At 44.0% G+C, this 24,015-nt stretch overlaps 1 protein-coding gene across 1 annotated transcript in view; it reads right to left on the bottom strand.

Annotated features, from left to right (window-relative positions):
- AFF3 (AF4/FMR2 family member 3) overlaps positions 1 to 24,015 on the bottom strand; it is a 317,614-nt gene that overhangs the window by 66,907 nt on the left and 226,692 nt on the right. The window contains exons 8-9 of the mRNA XM_042868275.1: positions 19,873 to 19,924; positions 3,963 to 4,003 (exon numbers count right to left, since the gene is read on the bottom strand). Coding sequence (XP_042724209.1) covers positions 3,963 to 4,003; positions 19,873 to 19,924 — 93 coding nt within the window. The remainder of the gene's footprint in view (positions 1 to 3,962; positions 4,004 to 19,872; positions 19,925 to 24,015) is intronic.

The following is a 24,015-nucleotide window of genomic DNA, read 5'->3' as shown; positions in this document are numbered from 1 at the left end:
TCCTTCTGCTGTATCAACTGCACCGCTCAGCTTGGTGTCATCAGCAAACTGTGGAGGGTGCACTTGATCCCATCATCTGTATCACTGATAAAGGTGCTAAAGAGTACCAGTCCCAAGACAGACCCCTGGGGGACACTGCTCGTTACCAGCCTTCATCTGGACATAAAGCCATTGACCACAACACCTGAAAGTCAGTTCAGCATCACTTCTGCTCCCAAATCATCTCTCTGCCTGCAGATGTGTGGCTCCACTGCTTCTCATGACCGGCTGCTCATTTCCCCACACCCATCCTGGAACTCATAGGTCAGGCCAGTGGTTGGACTTGGTGTTAGGGGAGGTTCAGGTTGGATATTAGGAGAAATAACTTCTCAGAAAGAGTGGAGAGGCACTGGCACAGGCTGCCCATGGATGTGGTGGAGTCACCGTCCCTGGACAAGTTAAGGAAAGGGCAGATGTAGTACTTAGGGACATGGTTTAGTGGGCAGTACTGGTGGTAGATGGATGGTTTGACTAAATGATCTTAGGGATCTTTTCTAACCTTTATGATTCTATGATTCTATGAGCTTGGAGGTTTTTTTCAACCCAGATGATTCTATGAGGACCTTGAGTACAGCTGGTCATAATAGTAATCCATAACAGTAAACCAGCACATACTGTACATCATGCATCCTAACTGTGACCAAATATGGATGGAGAGGGCATGGCTATCTGGAAATGTGAAGTATTATCCCTTCCACCAAACACAAAAGCAGACCAAAGATCAGTGGAGCTCACCAAACTCCCTGAATGGAGCTTGTTTGCTCTGCAGAACTGATGTTAGTGCTGAGATGCCTTGTCTATCAGCAGCCCAAGGTGGTAAGTCAAAAAGATTTATTAGCAGCCTGTACTTAGCAGTTCAGGCGTGGATGAAACAAATATATTAACCAGGTGCTGAGTATAAGCCAGTGAGCTTACAGTGGGCTCCTTGCAGGCTTTATCAGCGGGACAGGGAGCTGGCTACCAAGGCCACACGGCTCAGTCCCCTCTTTGCCAGACCAGCTCTGTCTAGCAGAGCTAGTGGGGTCTGTCTGATCCTCCACAGTAAGGAAACAAAGAGGATAATAGGTTGGGACTGTGAATTAGGCATCTCTCATAAGTACCACCCAAGCACTGCAGGGAATGAGACAGCTTTTCCCTATTAAAGCCAGAGAGGAAATTCAGCGGTGGCATGAGGCTTTCCTCTAAGCATTCAAAACCCTCAGGCAGACCCACTTGGCCTGAACTGCAGCACGGAGAAATAAAAGCAGCTAGGGGAATAGGAATGCCCTAGGACCACTGTAAATCTTTACTTCATGGAAAATTTTATCTTGAGTATGAATATGAGCTGCAAGTAAATTTAATGTGTGGATTAAGTGCGGTCTCCCTCATGGTGGGCTTTTCAGCCGAAAAAGAACAAAAGAACAATAATGAGTGTTGTGCTTGAGTATGATTACAAACATCTGTAATTTACAGCTGGACATTCCCCACTGCAAATGTGTCCAGTGAGCAAGTGCTTCTGGGTTAGTGGAACAGACTGCACGAAATTAGCTTTTAACTTCAGTCCTGAGGTCAGAGTTCCGGGACCATGGGAGTCAATAATAAAATCTATTTAGCTCAGTGGGATTAAGCAGGTTTAAGACCTGGCTTAACCACACCGCTCACTGTTAAATAATAACAGATCACAACAAATACTTCAGGTACAGACATTTTTCTTAATTTAAAAGCTACTTGGGCAATGGATATGAGAGTCAAACAGCTGAAGACTGGCACTGTATCATTAAAGTATATGAGTTAAATTTTTGTTCTTCTCTGCCCCAGAAAAGGAGCAATTTCTGTAGTTAGAACACTATACCAAAGAGCATAATAAAATTAAAACCAAGCTGTGCTGTATAAACACTGAGGGTTTTTCACGAGAGAATGCAAAGCTAATGGGGCCTGTGCATCTTTCCTGACAAAACAGTCAGTGCATGTGCAGAGCAACCTGTCTTCTGGAGGCAGAAAAGCTGTTTCAGTCAGGCTTCTGGGTCACTAATCTTTGTGTTTGCACATAAATCTGCTGGGGGTTACTGTGGCAGGCTGAAAACAAGACTGAGTGCAACACACCGAAGAAATCAATGGCCACAGGTTTAAAAACTCCTTTTTTTTTTTTTTTTTTTTTTTTTTGTGCCTCTTTCTGTTTAGCTAGCTGTTACCTTTTTAACAGAAGTCAAAAGCAAAAGCTCAAGTAAGAGCAATGGAGAATAGTTTTTATGAAAAGAATGATGGCTGAAATTGCAGAGAGCTTGGATTCACCCACCACCTCCCCTGGTGCTGGGATGTGCTGGTGTTCCTTGCTGCTGCTGGGACATGAGTGCTGAGCAGCCATATAGCAGGTGCCCTTGCTTCAGCCAAGGCCAAAGGGCTACTTTTGGGCTACTGCTCACACCTCAGAGAGGCAACACCATCACTGCTCTTCCTGGGGGACACGGTGCAAGACCTGGGGAACGCTAACTGCTCCCAGGGGCAGCTCTGTAGGAATGTTCCTCATTCAGCACAGGGGAAGGGTGCTTAGAAGCCCCCCACTATCACAGAGAGGTCCCCACCACGTCAAAAGCTCTTTGCCTGGTGGCCAAGCTTCCACTCCACCATTGCCCTTCATGCTGCCCTGACTCTTTCCCTTCGAGTTTGTCCCTTCTACAGCCTATTCTCATATGCCCTACAACCAACCCACCGATTTCAACCACATCCCATACATTTCACCCTGGCATTTTTTTCCTTAAGGGGGGGCCACAAAAACGCTCTAAACAAAACAGTGTTTGTAAACTGTGCGGGTGGTGGTGGGGTGTCGATAATTTTGGCAGTCTTAGCCTCAGAGCAGAGAGAAATGTTATTCATCCATGCACAAGATATAATTCAGCCTAAGTGACAGGCTCTGCTCTGGAGAAATCCCGGCCCGGGCTGGCTTCAAGAGTCAATTACTGCTTATTCCCAGGGAGGCGGGGGCAGGGGGCCAGGCGGGTGGAGGGGGCTGCCAGCGAGGCAGGGGGAAATTTACTCTGTGTCAGCCCGCGTGACACAGTGCCTCATTTGTGGATAAATGTAAATCTGCTGGTTCTTTTTCACAGGCACTAAAACGTACGGTCTCTTTCTCCCCCCCCCCCCCGTTCCCAAAACTGGAAAAGAAATTAGGACCGTCTTAGAAAGCTACCTTATATTTCAATCAATCCTCTTTCATAAAAGTCATTTAAGGTAAATACCTGTGCAGACTTACGGCCCAACTATAACATTTACTGTGGCCCAAATCCCGAATTCCTCGCTCGGGCCACTTTCTCATTGAAGTTGATGGAAATTCACTTGAAAAAGAGCTGAGTAAAACCCGAATGCTGGCTGAGGATTTGGTCCCTTGCCTATCTGCCCGAAGCACTGCTGCAGCTCCAGAGGTGAAAAAAAAAAGGAAAAAAAAAAAAAAAGAATTAAATTCCTCTAAAATACCCATCCCTCAAAACTTAAGGGGTGAAAAAAGGGCATTGTTTTTGTGCATGAAACGTATGGAGAATCTCATCACAGGAAGAGCAATTCCCAGGGAAAGAATTTGGAAAAAGTCAAAAGAGAACATCTCAAAATAAATGAAGTACTTATTGCTGAAAAATGAGCTTAGATATATCTCAGGAAACTCTAAAGCTGAGAATTTACTGCATCATTCATGCCTTCCACAGTAAGTTCCTTATCTCTCGTTTGGTATCACAACAAGGGATTCTGCATACTCTGTATGAAATACAACAAGACTGCGATTTTTGCAGTAATAAACTCTACACATGCATGACAAATCCAAGCATGCAAAATGTTTAACATCCCAGTTCGCAGATACTTTGGGGACAAAATCCGATTATGAGTTATATGCCACAATAAATAGGGCTCAACGTTTCATAAAGCAATTTATAGTTCATAAAAATGACAAAATGTACCTGTCAGACAGAACGCGGAGAGCAGATCTCTGTGCTGCCTGCTGGAAGAAAGGGCAGAGATGTTTATTTTATATTCTGACTTTAAAATTACGAGCACAATCAACACTTTAAAAAATGCGTTACACACATTTTTGTCACGTGTCCAAATTTTAAAGTACTACCAAAGTAGCAGAGACTCTACGGCAAAATGGACATTCCAGCCTGGTCAATGTAAGAGCACTTTGTTAAGCGCGCCATAAACCAGGGGGCTGTCAGAGCACGGTGCAGTATTTGAGGTCTGAACTGCTCTATTTAGATGTTTTCTGCAGGTCTCTGAGAGAGAGCTCTGCAGGGCTCAGCTCTCCTCCTTCCCCTCTCCCCGCTCTGCGCTCCCACTCCCTCTCCTTTACCATCGGTCTCCTCCCATTCTTCCACAGAAACAAACATCACATATTTGGTTCCTTGTGCGACGAAGCCCGTAGCTATAATTACAGATTTAGCGAAGCCTGCCAGGGCTGCTGCAGACTTTTCCAGAGCGCTGCCATGTCAATCTGCTGGCAACCCTTGGCTATGCAGCGCAGGATTGACCTGTTGCTGGTTTGCTCCTCGGCTTTTGCCTAGCACAACTCTTTGGATGGGGTGGGGAAGCATGGTGCTTGTTCTTGTGTTAGCCAGCAGTCCTGGGAATAGAATCATAGCCTCTCAAGTTTAATAGGACTCCCAAGCCTATCCCCGAGCTGGTTTGCCACTTTATTATTATTATTCTTTCCCCTCCTTGAATCACTTCAAGCAGGGTGATTCATGGCTTCGGTACAGTAATTAGCTGCTAAGCAAAGATGAAATCCATAATGTTCTGAAAATCTGCTTTAAAGCCCCAGTTCTGCTTGCGGCTGCCCTCCCCTCTTGTCCTCATCTGAGCTGTGCCTGGCAAAGAAAGGACACAAAGCCACATGGCACGGATAAGGGAGGGAATTGAACATACATTTTCGCTTTGCAGCCACCAGCAAGTATGTTTTGCAACCAATCCCTCTGGCTTCTTTATATAGGGGAGGCTGCATCCCCAGCCCTGAATGCACAAACTGGCATTCTGGTCAGAACCGGAAAGCATGAATGTAGGTAGGTTAGATGTCAGGAGGGATTTCTACACTCAGAGAGTGGTGAGGTGCTGGCACAGCTGTGGTGCCCCATCCGTGAAGGCGCTCAAGGACAGGCTGGATGGGGACCTGGGCAGCCTGAGCTGGTGGCTATCAGGAGATAAAGACTATGCCAGCAGAATGGCTCACAAGTGGGTTCTCCTTTAACTTCACCATTCAGCAGAGAGCCCATGGGAAGGGCTGCATAGGTACCACCAGCTCAGTGGGAAGGTGCTTATGGCACACACCTGCTGACTTCAGTGTTAGGAAAACAGTAATGGGAACCCAATTGTATTATTATCTCTAGTAGCTCAACATAGTTGCATGCTCTTTAGGCACAACCCTTTTCAACTGCCCTCCATTTCAGCACTCTGGCACTGTGTCTGTTCTTGCTTCTGACAGGGGCTCACCATAACAATCTCACCCCACTACTGGTGCAAAGACACAGGAAAGACCCAAGCCTTAGGTTTAAGGATGTCCTGTGACTTAATGCTGACCCCTGCAGTGTGCTATGATTTTGCAAAGCCCAGGAGCCTCCTCTCACTATCAGATCCCTTCCCCAGAGTCAAGTAATGCAGGTACTGCTCAAGTCACCATCACTTCTCCTCTCTCACCCTTTCCTTGCAGGCAGCCACTATGTGGCAGTGCTCTTTAAGACACTTTTAATTATTTCCCACTCTTGGCTTAGACCACCACAGATGGTGCGATGAAGCGGGTAAGAAAACTGATCCATCTGAAAAATAGCACTTTTCCTATATTTATTTATTTACTTTTCCTTTTTGTCAGCTCATTTGTAACCTGGATGGTGAGTCTATTTTTACCTCTTCTACACCTTTCTGGGGAGATGCAGAGCTCAACTGGAGCAAGGTATGTGGTGGCCAGAGGAGCCAGAAGGCACTGAAGGAGATGGTTGTTCAGTAGCCAGAGTCCTCGGAGACCTTACAGAGACCCCATGGAGGCACATGTAGGCTTTCATGATCCTAAAAGTTCCCTAACATGGGGATGTGGGATACATGCCACTCTCTTTTTTTCCCCAAAACTCCCAATTTTGAAAGAGGAAGAAGAGCTGGGTGCTTTGTCTCCCAGTCCAGGTGGAAGCAACCCTAAGGAGAGAAGAGGAGAGGACTCTTGTCATGATCTGCAGGGAATGTTAAACTGAGCTGGGCCATGTGGAGCTAGGCTGCAGCCTCAAGTGCCAGTCTCTAGTTTCCATTTTGGTTTATCCAGCTGCTGACTGCATTGAAAAGGTGATCCTTTCTGGGCAAGCAAGGGCGTTCAGATGACAGGCAGGACAGCAGAAAGAAGTGTACTTCTCAGTGAGATCATTCTACTTTTTCAATTGGCTTCTCATATTAAGTCCTTTAATAGGCGTCCTTCTTTACCAGGATGCAATGCAGGTTGCAGGGGGCACCTTGCTCCTTGCCTGGTGGTGGCACATTCTGTAAATGAGAGTATTGATTTCTTTCTCATGGGTTTGAAATGCAGCCATGTTTGACTGCATATTTGTGTGACCCCTTGAGTTGGTAATGGCCCCATTTCTGAATGAATGGGAAATAAGATCCAGTTGCAAGCTTACTCTTCCTCCCTGGAGGAGCAGATCTATGGCCTGCAATGAAAGGCAGTTAGCAACTATCTGGCAATTTTAATTCTGGCCTATATTGCTCCCATCTCCTGGAGAAAGTTAGCTGTTGTAATTAAAGGTAGTTAGCAGTTCCCTAGCAAGAATAAATACTTGCAATTACAGTCTGTTCTCTCGTTCCCTTGCTACTCAGCTTGGCTGCTCAACTTGTGGGGAAATATCTGCCCCTGGTTTTTGCTAACAGTTTATTGTGACCCCATTCAAGGTTATTCACGAATCCCCATGGAGGGTCGTGACCCATAGCTTGAGAAACTCTTGCTACAGAAACAGCTTTCTTTGATTTATTATGTTTCTAATATGCTGGCATTATCTATGTAGCAATGTAAGCAAACGGGTGGTACTTAGTATCATAAACTTCCCTCACCACTGTTTTTGAATACCTTGCTTTTGATTGTGCTGCTTAATTTGCATTTTATCTTACATCATTAACAACATTATTGAGACCATCTCATCATCCATCAAGAAAGAAGATGAGAATATGTTATACATTCTTTATTATTCCTGGAAGTGTTTGTGCTGCTTATATAAATTAGGGATAAGAAATAATTTTGCTGTCGACAGAATTTAAAGATCTCCAAGACTGATCACTAAAAGGTATTTTGTGGGAAGCTTAATATTCTCTTGATAAGTGATTATGTTGTACTCTGATTTGTTCAGCACTACTGAGTGTAACCCTAACATTTCTGTTCCTGGAACTAATGGGGTTACTCATCGAGGGAGGGTTTCCCCAGAAAGAACAAGGATATTGAAGGCCAGCCCATCACATAATAACTTTAATGCTAAGTAGGAAGCAGGGTGAAAAAAAAAATATCCCTTAGGTGACTCAGGTACTTAGGCTTGAGAAACTAGCCACAGTAAGTGTGATGGATTACTCCATTTCACTACATCAAGAGTTGTAAATTACAGGATACTGGCTGGTTAGACTTCTTCGTCCCTCACCTGAATTGGTTCTAGATACATTTAGGGCAGAGTTTCATTGATCTGCCTACAGTTCATTAATCATTCATGAAAGATCCTAGCTGTACCCCAACACTACCAAGACAAAACAAGTTTTCAGACAGTAGTAATCACGTTCAGGTTCTCAATCTCCAGAGCCTGCATCTACTTTCTCCATCCTTTATTGCAGTGAGCCAGAGCTTGGGAGCATAAACAACAGATATTCATGTTTCAGTGTGTGTTAAATGAGCTACCAAAATTACCTGAAGTGTCACAAACTGCAATCTGTTGTTGAAGGGAAATCAGAGAGGAAATTAAATACTTTCATAGTAATTGGGACTGAGCAGTGAAGAGGATGGACTGAATATAGCTCCTAAGCATGAGATCTAGCAGCGCTGAGTGGTCCCCAGATTTTTTTTTTTTTTTAAATCTAGTTGGAAAAAGATTGCTTCATAAACTGCTGGGCTTCAGGCATTTTTGGAAAAGAAGCAAATGAGAACTACTGAAGAATATTTTATGGAGTTTGGAGTGTCTTGGAGGCACTGCAGACAGACGATGAATGCATTTTCCTTTACATCACTCAAGGCATGCTTTGGCAAATAAAAGCCAATAAACTGACCATTGGTGACTCAGATAGTTTGTTTTCCATTTTTCTTCTGATCACTGTTACTGCAAGAGAGCTCAGTCACGGCAGTTGTGTGGAGTTATACCAGGTACAGCAGAGATTTCACTGAGGCAGTGCAGATGTACATAAGGTGAGAATCTGAACTGTTTCTTTGGTCGTGGTGTAACAATTCTTACTGCCTGTGCATAAGAAAATTGTGTTGCTTCCAGAGTATCCTGGTTGCTTTCTTTGGGTAGTAGGCTTTGCCCTGGAATGATGCAGCAAGCCATTTGTGCTCTTAAGTGATCACCTCCCTTATTAGCAGCCATCCAAACTGCTGGACGCTACCATGCACCTACTGAAGATGAACCTACTGTAGATGAACTTCTACAAGCTAAGGTTGATGCAAGATGTCTTTACTGCATGCTACTCTTTGGCAATCAGACTTTTATACGTCTTCTTTCCTGTTTCATTCATCATTATTTTCCACACTGATTCTGTTTTAATTTCTTAAGGTTTTGGTTGGTTTTAGTTTAAATGCATTTCATCCCTAAGCTAGTGAAGCCACTGAAAAGTTTTCTGAATGGCACAACCTGACTGCTTGCCATAATTTGGGCTAAAGGACTCTCCATAGCCTTTTTTCTGCTTCAGTTCTGGGACTTATGGCAAAATTCTGGATGATCCCCCTATTGCAGATCCACCTCTGTCCAACCACTCATAGGGTTCTTCACTCTTGTGTTAAGATACAAGTTTAGCCCAGTTTTGTTTGTATGTATCTTACTGAACTGGATGTTACACCTTTGTGAGATGGAGCTGCCTCCTAGCCTCAACACCGTCCGTGCACTGATGTTTATGGACTGTGATCATGTTTTAGAGAAGCTCAGTTAAGACATGGAACAAGGGCACGTGTCCAGAGGAAGGCTATGAAGATGATTAGAGAGTTGGCACAGCTCTCATATGAAGAGAACCTGAGAGAGCTGGAATTGTTCAGCTGGAGAAGGGAAGGCTCTGGGGAGACCTTATAGCAATCTTCCAGCACTTAAAGTGAGCCTACAGGAAATATGGGAGGGACATCCCTGGAAGTGTTCAAGAAATATCTGGATGTTGCACTAAGGGGCATGGTTTAGTGGAAAAATATTGGTGGTAGATGGACATTTGGACTGGATGATCTTGGAGGTCTTTCTCAAGCTTGGTAATTCCACAGTTCTATGACTCTATGACTCTTTATCAGGGATTGCAGTGACAGGACAACGGGTAACAATTATGAACTAAAAGAGGGGAGATTTAAGTTAGATATTAGGCAGAAATTCTTCACGCAGAGGGCGGTGAGGTGCTGGCACAGCTGCCCGGAGAAGCTGTGGTGCCCCATCCCTGCAGGTGCTCAAGGCCAGGTTGGATGGGGCCCTGGGCAGCCTGAGCTGGTGGGGGGCAGCCCTGCCCATGGCAGGGGTTGGGTGGGCTTTGAGGTCCCTTCCAAAGCAAACTATTCTGTGATTCTATGAATTCGTTGTGCTTCACTCCAAGCTTTCACTCCAAGGCATGTTTTCCAAACATATTCTCTCTCTCCTAAAACTCTTGCCAGCTTTCAGCATTCTCTATGAGGAGTGCAGAGCTGCACTGTGTCACAATGGTATTCTCATCAGGTTTCAACACAGAGTGAAAACCCTTCACACCTATAGACATGTGCTGCTTAATGCCCTGAGCCCTCCTGGCCACAGGAGCTGTATGAGGAGTCCAGTTCAGGCCACTGATCCTAAGTGATTTTTAACGTGTCTTATCTCAGTGCAATGCTCTGCTCTATGCTACTCCTAGAGGTTTTGTTTGAGGATCACTTTTCAGTGTGGATTTTGGAGGGATTTAAAATCACTTGTAAACTGCAGCTTGAGTGTTTCTCTGTAAATTTGCAATGTACATGTGTGAATGTGAGTTTCACTGTCTGGTTGATATTTATTTAGGATTTACAGGCTGTAAGACTTAGAAGGGTCTCCCCTCCTTCCCCTGTTGGAGTTGGTTATCATCAGAACCACATCTTTAAAGAAACCATAAAACCCTTTCTGGATTTCATGATTTCTCCAGGCCTTTCAACACCTCAGTATTCATTTTTCACTCCAGGGTTTTATTATTATATTTTTTGGCGTACATTGTTCTTTCTTCTCTGCTTTGCCCATTAATCCTTATTAATCTTCAGGGGCAGCACAATCTAGCAACTTGAACATGGCACCTGGGATTGAAAGACCTAAGCGCTAATCCTGGCTTTGCAACTGACTTCCATGTGGCTTCAAATGGGCCACGTCTCCGTCTCTGTCTCCCCATCAATCCTACAGAGATAATAATTCTTACTTAACTGTACCTAAATACCTCTCAAGGGCATTGCATTAGGTAGTTAATACTTGTTAAGTGATTTGGCTCTCCGAATTACTGTATAAGCAGCATGGGTATTAATCATTCAGAATTTTATGTAACTGTGAATGTTGAGTCTTCTGCTCTGCATCTGTTCAGGTTTCTCCTGAGTTCTGGCCCTGACCAGCATGCAGCTTTTCAAGGCAGATGGGTTCACTTTTCCAGATGACTTAATCTTTTTTGGTGGAGACAAGCAGAAGAACCTTGGTACTTTACATTGGTGCCTGGAAGGCCCTTGATACTTTACATTAAAAAAATAGTTGTTAATGATGCTAGAGGAAGGTCTCAGTCATCACAAGCAAAGCAACGGCAATCTTGGAAAACATTCTTTGTTTCCAAAGAAGTAGACTTCTTATCCAGGAAAAGACTTGCTGAAGTACTGCTTACACTCAGGATATCTCAGACAGAACGTCAGTGTTATGCCAAAGGCTTTCTGAGATTTGGTGAGAAATCTGAGAGCTCAGGATTAAACCAGGATTTATCTGAAATTCCATGTATGTGAAAATGAGGGTAATGCAAGCGTTAGTTCCCTATATACTGGTAAATCTGCCCAGTAAGGTGCTATGACAACCGTCTGTGAAGCATTTCTTACTACCCAAGTGGTAGTGCTTGGATTGTGCTACCAGTAAAAAAGAAAACAGAGGATAACTTCCTAAGCTGACTGAAACCAGTGGGTCACCTCCTGCGGACTTCAAAGGAGCATGATTTTGTGCAGGAGAAATTGTAGCAATGTTTCCTCAGTCCATTTTATTTAAATCTCAGTTTTGATGAATTAGCTACTGTCTGTTTTCCTTGTTTTTCTTCAAGTCTAACATAACCACTGCCCCTTTTACAATGACGTTTTCTTACAATTTCTTTTCTCCATTAATTTCTTATTTCTTTAACCTCTTCCTTTTTCCATGTTTCTTTTCTTTTCTTGCATCCACAGAGGCCTGTGCAGCAGGTGGGCAGGAGGTGCTCCAGGCACGCAGAAGAAGGCCAGGAGAAGCCCATGGAGGAACAGGCCGTCCTCTGCAGTCCACATGCACTGTACAGCGCAGATGTCCATGTGTAGCCATGAAGGACGAACCTGGTAGCCTTCTATGATGTCATTACCACTGGTGCAGAGTCTGGTTGGAGGCCTGTAACTAGCAGTGTGGGGAGAGCAGTGGCCATTATGTACCTTCACTTCAGCAAGGCATCTGACAGCATCTCCCACAGCATCCTTGTTATGGAACAGAAAATGTAGGATAGATGAATGCATGGTGAGGTGGTCTGAGAACTGGCTGACTGGCAGAGCTCAGAGGGTGGTCATCAGCGGTGCAGGGTGTGGTTGGAGGCCTGTAACTAGTGGTGATCCCCAGGGATTGGTTCTGGGTCCAGTCTTGACTAGCATATTCATCAGTGGTCTGGATGAAGGGATAGAGTCCACCCTCAGCAAGATTGCTGATGATACAAAGCTGGGAGGATTGGCTGACACACTAGAAGGCTGTGATGTCATTCAACAAGAGCTCAGCTGACTGGAGAGTTAGGCACGAAGGAACCTGATGAGGTTTAACATGAGCAAGTGTAGAGCCTTGCACCTTGGGAGGAATAACCACATGCATCAATACAGGTTAGGGGCTGGCCTGCTGGAGAGGAGCTCTGCAGAGAGGGACCCAGGGGTCCTGGTGGCAGTAGGCTGGCCATGAGCCAGCAGTGTGCCCTAGTGGTCAAGAAGGCCAATGGCATCATGGGGTGCATTAAAGAGAGTGTGGTCAGAAGGTCGAGGGAGGTGATCTTATCCCTTTTCTCTGCCCTGGTGAGGCCACATTTAGACTACTGTGTCCAATTATAGGCTTCTCAGCTCAAAAAAGACAGGGATCTCCTAGAAGGAGTCCAGTGGAGTGCCACAAAGATGATGAAGGGCCTGGAGCATCTCCCAGATAGGAAAGGCTGAGTAACCTGGGTCTGTTCTGCCTAGGCAAATGAAGACTGAGAAGGGATCTGATAAATATTTATAAATATCTGAAGGGAGCTGGGAGGCAAATGGATGAGACCAGGCTCTTCTTGGTGGCATGTAATGACAGGACAAGGAGTAGTGGCCTAAAACTTGAGCATAGGAAGTTTTGTATTAACATGTGGAAGAACTCTATGGTAAGGGTGAGAGAGCACTGGAACAGGTTGCCCAGAGGGGTTGTGGAGTCTCCTTCTATGGAGATATTCAAGACACATCTGGATGCCTACGTGCGTGATCTATTGTAGAGTATCTGCTTTGGCAGGGCGGTTGGACTTGATGATATTCTGAGGTCCCTTCCAACCCCTGCAATTCTGTGCTTATGTGAGGAGCCCATGAGGCAGCAGTGAATGAGGCCTGGAGATGCACAGTCCATGGATACCCCCACAGGAACGTCCTGGGCCGGAGCTGCAGCCTGTGCAGAGAGGCCCACAATGGGGCAGGAGGGCTGGAAGAGCTGTGCCACCTGTGAGGACCCTTAGGGATCAGGGGCAGAGAGAGGAGATGGAGGAGTGACAGAGATAAAGCATTATGAACCGATCACAGCCTTCATTTCCTTATGCCAAGTCTGTTTTGCCTGTGACAGTAACTAGCTGGTGATCATTCTGTCCTATCTCAACCCTTTATCCCTTTCCCATGCTATTTCGCATTCTGTTCAATTGAGGAGGGGCAGTGAGTGTGGTGTGTGGAGTTCAGCTGTTCGTCAGGGTGCAGCCACCACAGCTGTCAGCACCTCCCCAGCCAGGGCTGTGTGCCCAGGGGGAGCGCAGCTGGTGGAGCTGTGGCTCTGCCTTCTGCTCCACTTGTGCAGGGCTGATGCCAGTGGCTTCCCAAAGCTTGGCTGGTGCTAAAAGCTCACAGGCTGAAAGGGACAGACAGGTACAGCAACGGAGAAACCATGCAGTGGAGTAAGCAAGCACGTGCCCTTTGGGCTCCCGAACGTGTCAAGGGTATGCTCTCCTATTACAGCCCGTAATAGCTGTGGTATTGCAAACAACCTTAATTTGTGCTCTAAATTATCTGTGGCTGTGGGTTATTTAACAGTCCTCCTGCAGGCAAGCTGCAATGAATTTCCCTGAAGGCAAACAGAGGTTTATGGCCACCCCTGTGTGGGGCACAGGCCCAGAGGCAGTGGCTGACTGCAGCAAGGGCTCTCCCTGTGGCAGCATGAGCTGCTAAATGGTGAAACTAATTCAGTGAGGTTTTACAAACATTTGTGCAAGGACGAGGGAAAGCAACTCTGGAGATACAGGGGATAATCCCTCCTTCTGCTTCAAATCAGCAGGCATTGCTGAATCAATTGCATCATATGTTCCCATGGCCATCATAACAGATGTTCTTAGAGGAATTCCATTTCACCAGGGAAAAATCTAACCAAAGACAGCAAGAAGGTGGTTGAGGAAGTTACAGGATGTAGTTAAAAAAGCATAAGGTTGACAAGGGTAATACCAGAAGGAAGGGACAGGCCTAGAAGTTGTTCTTGAACTATAACTTAGTTTAGTTGCAGTATCAACATGTAGAAATAAAGAAAAGTGCCTGTATTTTATTTTCCAGTCTATTTTTAGAGATTCACACAGAGATCAGAGTGCTGTGTTTGAATTTGCCTGGATTTTGTGCATGTCCAAGAGTCAGGCTGATCCCCAACTGTCATCCACAGTGGCAGCATTCATATTTAGAGCTAGATCCTGCCTGCCAGTGCATGACAGACAGTGACTCTGATTTTGTAAGATAGGCAGTGATGTGAGCCAAGTTTGGCAGGACAAGACCGAGCACTTATTTTGTTCTATCCGACAGTTTCAGTGAAGCAGTCTTGGTCTTCTTGTCATGCCTGGTAGAAGTGCAAATTTAGATGTCACAGAGATTATAAAATCAGAGCTGGCAAACCAAAGAAAGGCTTGCCTCAGTTGGCTTAAACCTTGCTCTGGATTTTAGCTGTGTTGGATACCAAAGGATTGGTTCTCTAATACACAGGAAATAATGGACTTAGCCGAGTTAAGAAAGGCTGTTACAAAGGCAGTTCCTCTGGTCTGAAAATGCACTTGTGTTGCAGTGACAGATGGCAGTGCAGGCCATTTGGATTAAGAACAAAAGCACCTGAGGGTCCAGCTACTCCTTAACCCTAAACTTACATTTTCCTGTTTTTGCTTATCTCTGCTTTGTGCAGTTTTGTTTGCAATTAGACTCGCATTGGGCAGGGTTCATGAAGTAAGCTTCCCTGACTCAGTGCAGTGAGAAACTTCTCATCAGAAGGATTTTTCTTCAAGTTTATCTGGGCATTTTTTGAGATTTAAGCATATTTGCAGCAAAGATGCAGGTTCAATCCTTTCTTTTGCTTTTCCTTTTGCTTTCTTCAGGACTGTGTTCTCATCTTCAATCTTCTGCTCATTTTCACTTCTGATCAAGCATTGAATATTGCACTGATGAAGAGGTGAATAAGGGAGCACAACACTAAAATGACTTAATGTGGTTAATACAGTTGGATGCAGCATATGTGCACACAATTAGTGCTGCCTAAAAATAGTCTTCGTTATGAACAGGGCCATGCTATAATTTGCCTGATCTGGCTGCTCTTTCTGGATGTACCTGTCTCTGCTCTTCACTTGGCTGATCTTCGACATCAGAAAGCTCAGAAAGTGCCACTGTACCAGAGGAGGTTTGATGGAAAGAAAGCTTATAGCCACTTTGTCCCTTCTGCAATTTCTTTCAAAATCCTTTGCAGGTTAATTCAAATTAGCTGCAATATTAGATTCCATATGAAGAAATAGTGCTTATCTAGACTCTGCTAAAAATTACCCTTTCTGGAAGAAAGTGTATGTATAATTGCTCATTTCAATGTAATTTGTAAGTTTTGAAGACTGTTGGTCCATATCCAGATAGGAGAGGAAAAAGTCCTGCACCTTATTATAAAGATAAATGCATTCTGTCTCACATGTTTCTGGCTACCACTGAAGTACAGTTTTTGGACCTGATAAATAAATCATTTCTCAGTGCTACTTACGTGGCCACACTGACTGCCACTGTCCATGGGGATGGACTTTTATCCTGTTGCGTCAACAGGGTGGATTTGTCTGGCACACAGCTCTGCCAGAAACAAGCAGTTTTTGCTCTGAGACCTTAAGCAGACGTGTGATGAGGGGAAGCATGGGCACAGATGTTCCCACTAGAGCTGTGGGAACAACCTGAATCAGCACTAAGCTCTCCATCTTGGCTATGGCCAACGAGCATGGTGTACCCCTGGACTAGAAGCATTCTCTGGCTGTCCCCAGGCTGTGATGGGTAGGGCCAGCCCCCAGCAGCTCTGGGTGAAATCATGCTCCTGAGAGCTTATTTCTCTGCACTGAAGTTGTTTCTCATAACCTTCCTCAAAGCTACTCTTCCCTTGAGGTCTCCCATGGAGGGATATGGGCTCAGTTGGTTTTGGCCACCCTGCAGAAGGGCTGGGTGGTCTCAGGCTGCCTGAGATCCTGTAGGGATGCCTGTCCTCTCCCTTCAATGGGAAGGCAGCGACTCCCTGGCAGGCATTGCCTTCACTCTTTTTTACACGCAGGGAGAAAACCAGCACGAAAATACCCAAGAGCATCATAGCTCACTGCCTCCCTGCACTCCATGTGCCACGGGTGCCCTCACCCCCCACCTTCTTTTGCTGTGGCCATGAGATGTTTAAAAAGAAAAAAAAAAAAAAAAGAAAAAAAAAAAAGGACTAAGACTCCGTTTTTCCTTTCAAGATACAGCAGGGGATTGAGTTTGGAGCTGCGTCCCTGGGAGGGTGTTCTGATTGCTTCTTCAACTTCTGTTTATACAATTTTACAAAATTTTGGCAGGAATCAAGAGCACATACCAGGGTGTTGGCTTTTATGAATCTCATGGGATGTGAAAGTCAAGCTGACTGGATGAACTTTGGTTACATATTCCAGACAAGCACAATGACTCTATTTATTCAGACTTGGCAGCCAGAACGCAGATTGACTCTGTGGGTAATAAATTTTCACAGCCACAAAACTTCAGCGGCAACCAACCTGATCCCGCACAGAAAAAATGCATGCAAGGAAGCAGACTGGGGCTGCAAAAATATGTTAGATTATTATTCCATGTATGTGTACCAGTCAGTTAATTTATTTGGCTATTGATTGACAAGAATTGCACAAATGAATCCAGGGATCTTTTTCCCCTTAAAGGAACTACTTGCTGTTACAAAATTCTCATATTGTAAAAGGACGAGTAAGAGGGAAAGAATTGTTCGTGTTACAATTGACAATCTCCTTTTAATATTTCACCCAAGACTGATTTAAGTTATCCAGTGACCTCTACAGAGAAGAGCAGGGTATTATAATGGGGACTGCTTCATGTGCTGTGCCACACTTCAAGGAACCTGAAGGCAATAACCACTACAATTCAGCATTCTGAACAATCTTAAGTACAATTTTGACATCTTCATGCTACAAAGCTTCAGATGCTTTCTGGGAGAGATGATGGTGAAATTATTACACTGTGTTATAAATCAAAATGAATTGGCTCTTTAACTTGCAGATTTATGTTAACCACCTCGGTATCTGTTAATTGCTTGCTCTTCAGATATTGATTGGGGATTAAAAAGTATATTTTCTTCAATCTGCGTGATGTAAAATATGCCAACAGGAAATTTTCCCTCTGCATATTAGATTCTATGATCACTGCCTGTAAAATTAAAATGATCAGTTTAAATGGATAAACTACGCTCATTAAAGAGGAAAAATACATTTATGTAATTAAAATTAAGAGACTAATATGTGTGGATAATGTCATTACTGTGGGCATACACATACTCGGCTGAAACCCAGCCTCCTTCACCTCTCCTGGGTCTATGAATCTTGCTACCTTAATTGCTGGCATGGAGGGAACATTTGGGATCCTGAGGCTCTTCATCATGCCCCTGTCTTGCATTTGGCCTCTCTTGCCCATTGCTCACATTCTCTGGGCTGTGCACAACCCTCCAAATACCAGCCGTAGGACTGCGGTAGCACCTGTCCCTGTCTGCACTCCTGCAGAGACTTTCCATTTGCTGCCTGGCAATTTCAAATGCATGCAAAAAATTGCCTTCTGGGTTTTCAATTTTTTTTTTTACCCCAAACTTCCTCATCTAGGAATTAACAAAAAGAAAAGCTTCCCAGCTCTTGCACAGTTCATCTTCAGCTATTTAAGAAATTGGACTACTTAAACGAGTATGGTTGCTGAAAGGTCAATTAATTCAGTAAGGAATATCTGAGAATTACTCATGTATGGTTCCTATCCCTTCATCTTTGATTTCCTTCTTTCCTGCTCCTGAGCTCAGGAAGAGATTTGAGATTAAAGAGCTTCGGAATTAAAAAGTGAAAGAAAATGGGTTCTTCCTCTGACATTTAGATGTGGATCCATGTTATTTATTTGAAAGAGTGGGTCTGTGTTATTCTTTTTTGGGCCCATTTCCTGCTCAGTAAAATGAAAACTTCGTCTTTTGTTTATCCAACAGACATAATCATTTAGGGTTGTTCATTAAGCAAACCTGCAGGTCTCAAGTGAGGTTCTGCAAAGCATTTTGTATAGCCAGAGGCAACCTGTGCCCTCAGGAGCTTTTTGTCTATACAGCCAAGTTAGAAAAAAAATGCAGCTATTCCATTTTAGAGGGAGGGAACCACGCCAGTGTAGCTGCTAAAGGCTGCTCATGTAATGACTGACACTTAGCAATGGGACTTTGGCTCTGCTCCTTGCTGTGCTGATGACAAATGCTGCTTTGCTCTGGGTGCTGGTAGGATAGATATAGTACAGAAGTATAGAGGAGAAAGTCTTGGGCTGGAGCAAACGCTCTGTGAAGCTCTCATTGCTGAGTGAAGACCTGGTGTGGCACATACAGAGAGAGCAACCTGAGCACAGGCTATCCCTGCTGCAGGATGCTCAGTATTAGGGGGGATCCTTCCTTGTGCCCTACTCCTGGGATGATCTGTGCCTCCCATCTCTGCATCCCCCCTTCCACACACATCATCCCCCTGCCAGCCCCATGGTGTAACCATGTTCTTGTTACTCTTCAGACAACCCTTCTTGTCCCTCACTGGATGTCTCCCTACGCTGTCTGTGTGCTGTACTTTAAACTATCTAGACAAGCAGAAAGAATAATTAAATGTGAAGTGTTTTGAGATGAAATGTATTAAACAAAAGGAAATTGCATAAATATGTAAATAATTGATTCCATGTGCTGAATCTTCTTAATACAATAAAGCTTTGCTCAAAATAGATGAAATAATGGTTTAATATAAATATGAAAAGGCTTTGACTTACTTGTTGCTTGGAATATATTGTAAAATACAAACTTCTAATAACAACAGTTAAAGTAAAACCTGGAAGAGCTTCAGGCCTACATACCTAGAGTTATTTGCCTAAGGTCCTGAATTTCAGAAGTCTAGATAGCTCCAGTTATCCTCAATTGAAAAAAAATCATATTTGAAAGCTGCATTATATCTCAGCCTGGAGCCACTTGTGAGGTGCAACCAGGGCAATGTCTCCTCCTCCTCATACTTTGGTGGAGTCATGGGATGTGCATTTTAGGGCAAGGAGAAAGGAAAGTCGCTCTTGCTCTCCCATTCCTCACCAAATCCATACCAGTATACTGGGAGAGAGCTTGTGATAGTAAAATCTGGCAACTAGGAATTTGGTTGGCCACACAAAAATCAAGATCCAGCTCTACTCTGGTGAGCACAGACCCCCAACCTGAAAAAAAAATCCAGCTCTCCTGACCCATAGAAAACATTTGGAGAAGTATGTGCTCCCAGGCAGGCATTTTGGGGTCCTTAAAGCTCAGGAAAGCGTCCTAGTGACTGTTCCATGGATGACCAGCCAGGGTTCTAGGCAGGTAGGCTGCCCAGGGGCTGGCCGCTATGGCCCAGCTTGTGCTCAAAGAGTTTGGCCTCAATCCCTAATCCAAATTCCTGTTTCTTCCCTCCTTGGCTGCTCTTTAAAACAAAACAAAATCCAATCAGGAGGAGACTGATACGAAAACCTTCTGGGTTGCATCAAGGTAATAAATCAAGACCCCCGCAGAACATTCCCCACAAATACAGCAGTTAGCACATGCAGTCTGGTGCAGAGCAAGAACATCTGTTACTCCATTTACAGTACTTTCATGTATTTTGATAACCTTGATGTATATTTTGAAAAAGCATTAGCAAAATATTTGCAGTATCTCTGTCTCGACAAGAAACATGCTGCAAGTTACATGGTTCTTGTCTGGTTCTTACCTGGTCATTCTCCTCTTCATCGCTGCTTAACTTCAGATCATCTTCTAGCATTCTGGAAAGCAAACAGTAAAATCAGTTATAGTTATGATTTACCAAAATGTTTCAGATCTCTGAGCTACTGTAAAAAAAAAATAATTGAAATAGAAAATATATTTTATGCCAGTAATATTGTAGAAGTGACACTGTCTTTGTAATTTTTTCTTAGACAATTCCTATCAACTTCTTAATTCATTTCCTACAATTGGTGCCTAAGGGAAAATGTTTACTAGAGTAATAATGGATTTTGCAAAGATTATTTTTATTACAATCACCGACAAACAATTTTCATGTGCTAAGAATAATATTTTTGATGCTGACAGGTCAGTAGTCTCTCTGAAAGGAAAATTTTGCTCCGCTTGGCTTTGAGCTCACAAAACAGAAGTAGGTATTTACACTGGCAGTACTGCAGCACAAAATAAGATTCACTGATGTTTCCCAAAGGCCATTTTTACTTTATTGCCTGGTTGATGTAAGATTGACATTGACTGAAATGATTAAAACTGAAATGTATTATCTCAGTGCACAGGAGTATGCACAAGGAGTTCACGGTCATATTAATATAGAAAATAATGCATCTTTTCTAAAGGGGATTTCATCCTCCTTTCCCATAACCTTTCCTCAATTTGCTTCAACTGGCTCTCAAAAAAGAGGAGTTTGTCTTTACTTGCATGCATTTTTTACTAGCTAAGGTTAAGTAACCAGCAGTTAAAAGAGCTGAGGAGGTGCAAATCTTTCCCCCAGCGCTTGAAAGGTTTTCAAGAATGGGATCTATTTAAAAAAATCCACTCCTGTAATAATAATAATCATTCAGAAAGTTGCTAATTTTTCTTGCGTCCTGGGAAAAGGGAATCTGTAATTTAGCCTCAATTCCAGAAGAAAGCTTGGGGAACAATTTAAACACATTCTGTGACGTGGGTGGTCCCTGGAGTGTAAATATATCAAGAAGACATATGTAGTAATTTCAAACCACCTCCTCGTTCCTGTGCCTGGATCTTCCAAGAGTGTGCCTGAAAAGCGGGTCTCTTAAATGGGCTGCATGGTGTGCCAGGTCTGAAAAGAGTTCCGAGCCTCTCCCTGCTTCTTGAGACTGGCCACTGTTGGCACAGTGCACAGCTGTGTGCACAGCCGCTGCCCTTGAAGTTGTGTCCCTGTTTCCCTGCAGCACCTTTGGGAGGATGTAGGTGTACCAGAACAAGAACAGGGGCGGAACAGGAACTCTTGTTCTCTCACCTCTTATAGAGTCATGCCTTCTTTCCCCTTCTCCTCCCCTTCCCTCCCCCCTCCCTCCCCCCCCCCCCGTTCAATTATATTTATGTTGAGATTTTTCCCCTGTAAAACCCACACAGAAAATTAAAAAAAAAAAATCTTGTAGTGATGCAGACACCTCAAGACACCCATTATGCTGACAACCTTACAGCAAGTCTCTGGTGTTTCATCAGGAATTATGCCCACAGCCAGGAAAACACTCAGCAATTGGGACAGATATCTAAAGATACCTTTCAGTATCTAAAGAGAGTCTATAAGAAAGAAGAGGACAGACTCTTTAGTAGGATAGGACAAGGGGATATGTTGTGATAGGACAAGGGGAAATGGTTCCAAACTAAAAGCGGGGAGATCTGGATCAGATATAAGAAAGAAGTTTTCTAAATAAGGGTGCTGAGGCACTGGCACAGGTTGCTCAGAGAGGTGGTAGGTGCCCCGTCCCTGGAGATGCTCATGATGAGTCTGGACAGGGCTCTGAGCAAGCTGATGTAGCTGTAGGTGTCCCTGTTCATTGCAGGAGAGTTGAACTAGGTGACCCTTAAGGATCCCATCCAACTCAAACAATTCTGTCATTCTATGAGATAGATGGGATCCATCTTCCAGGTGCTGAAATATGGGCGGGAATGCTTCCTGTAAATGTTGTAAGATCTGTGTTGGCTTTGGGTCCCAAAGTTCACAGGGGATCCTTAGGAACAAACAACATTATAGTTGCTCTTTTGTTGTTGTTGTTGTTGTTGTTAGATTTGTTTGGGCATTCCTGAGAAACTAGTGTTGAGAAATATGTAAAAAGCTCCAGTTTGGAATTGAGCATTGTGTAATTATACGAGATGAAATCTGCAGGGATCATTATCTGAGCACAGAGAGATCTGCTTATTGTGTGAAAAGTAGAGCACTGCTGATGTTGTTGCCCATAATTCCTTTGTTTTAGGTTCTTGAATCCCTGCTAGAAAGATGGTAGTTTAGTACATCATTTAAGATTCAACTTGTTAGCTCTTCTCCTAAATAGAAGCTAAAAAACAAAGCTTATAATAAAAAGTAGCTCTATGCTTACTAGTGCCCCATCTTTGTGTGTCAATCTGAAAAAGCATGTATGGTGAGCCTGTGGTTAGATGTTACTTCAAAGCTTTGAAGGCTCCAGGTTGTGTGGAAATAGGAGTGGGCTTTAGGCAAGACAAAAGATGTGTGTGCAAGGATCATCCACACAAAAGGAACAAGAAACCACAGTGCTGGCCCATTGAGCTTCCCCTGCTTGTATATCTTAGCCTGTCTTTATTTTTCTTGTCTGTTTCTCATTTTAGAAGTGCTGCTTTCCAAGAAAAGCAGTGCCTGTCCAGGGCTCGTGGCCCCTCTTGGAACTACTGTAAGAGCACAAACAATCCCCAAATACTGGTGATAGGAAAAAGCAAGTCACCATAAAATGATTTCTTGCTTGCTTGCTTTTTCGTTTTTCCCCAGAGTGGGATCAGGCCTGCCTGATCCATATATTTGTCACAAGGATGTATCAGGTTAGGAAAGCTTGCCAGACGTAGAGTTCTACCTTGCAAAGGCAGGATCTGATTTCCTACTGTGCAGGAATAACTTCAGTGCCTGAATATCCTGGTGGACTCCCAGGCTGCTTTCACTGCCAAGTCAGACCCAGAGCCCTGATCTACAGAGCACTGCTTGGAACTGAACAAACTGTCACCAGCAACTTCACCTCCATCTGTACCACAGAGCAGAACACTGGGCAGCTCTCAAAGCTCAGGCTGAACTCAACGCGGGGGGGAGGAGGAGGCACTGGAGTTTGAGGGATGCCTGTCTGCAGGAAATGTCCTAAAGAAACCAGATCAATTTTGAGTCTGAATGCTTTTGAGAAACAATTTTGCAAATCACTTATCCCACAACAATGATGATGGTTGAAACAAAAAGTCCACAAGTGGACCAGCAGAACCTGTTTGAAGAAAGGAGGGGAACAGCACAGAAGGAAAATACTTAAAGCTTGCAAGACGTCATGTTAATTTTTAATTTATCTGAAAAGCACTTTGGCACAGATTCAGTAAAGAGTGAAGTTTGTTAGCAGAGCACTTCAGATCATGTTTAAATCAACCCCTGCTCAGGATGGAAATTCTTCATGCATGCTGCAATCCAGTACAATGACAGACAAACATAAACAAGTCAACGTGCAAACACAGCTTCTTCAACACTGCCTCTCCACAGTTAATACCTCTTTCAGATTATGCAAAACCCAGGGCAGCAAATGGCATCGAATTATAGAATCAAAGAATCATTATGGTGGGAAAAGACAACTAAAATAATATAGTCCAGCCATCAAACCATCACCACCATGCTCATTAAGCTTTGGCAAGATTTTCGGATATGCACTTGACTTTAGCATGGTGAAGCACAGGTAAAAACGATGAGTAAATGCTGCTTTGTAAACAAAAGCTGGAAAAATCACGTGGTACTGGATGCATCTTTGAAAAGCACACATCACTTAGGGCTTCTGCACTTGAAGAGAGAGTGCATGGATCCGGGTAGTCAGGAAGTTACTTTACAGAACCTAATTATATATATTTTAGTGAAATCTCCATGAGGTCACAGAGGCTGTGAGGGGAGGGAGGCTTGGGCAGGAGCTCTCTCTGCTCTCTAATTAATGCATCTGCTCCTTTATCTGCCAAGAATGTAACAGGTAGAGTAGTAATGAAAGGAAATGAGGATGAGTTCGGGATATTGCAAAATGCCACTGCAAGGCAGCTGGTTTCTTTCTCAAGGAACCAATTACGAGGTTTCAGCCATGGGTGCTGTGCCACTCAATGGGAAAGGAGGGGGGTGAAGATCTACATATCTATTGTGGAAAATAGG

This window comes from Lagopus leucura, unplaced genomic scaffold (assembly GCF_019238085.1).
Source record: "Lagopus leucura isolate 7727_CA_CO unplaced genomic scaffold, USGS_WTPT01 Super-Scaffold_100001, whole genome shotgun sequence".
NCBI classification, from domain to species: Eukaryota; Metazoa; Chordata; class Aves; order Galliformes; family Phasianidae; genus Lagopus; species Lagopus leucura.
The sequence above is the reverse complement of the archived record's forward strand: the minus strand, read 5'-3'. Positions and strand labels throughout refer to the sequence as shown.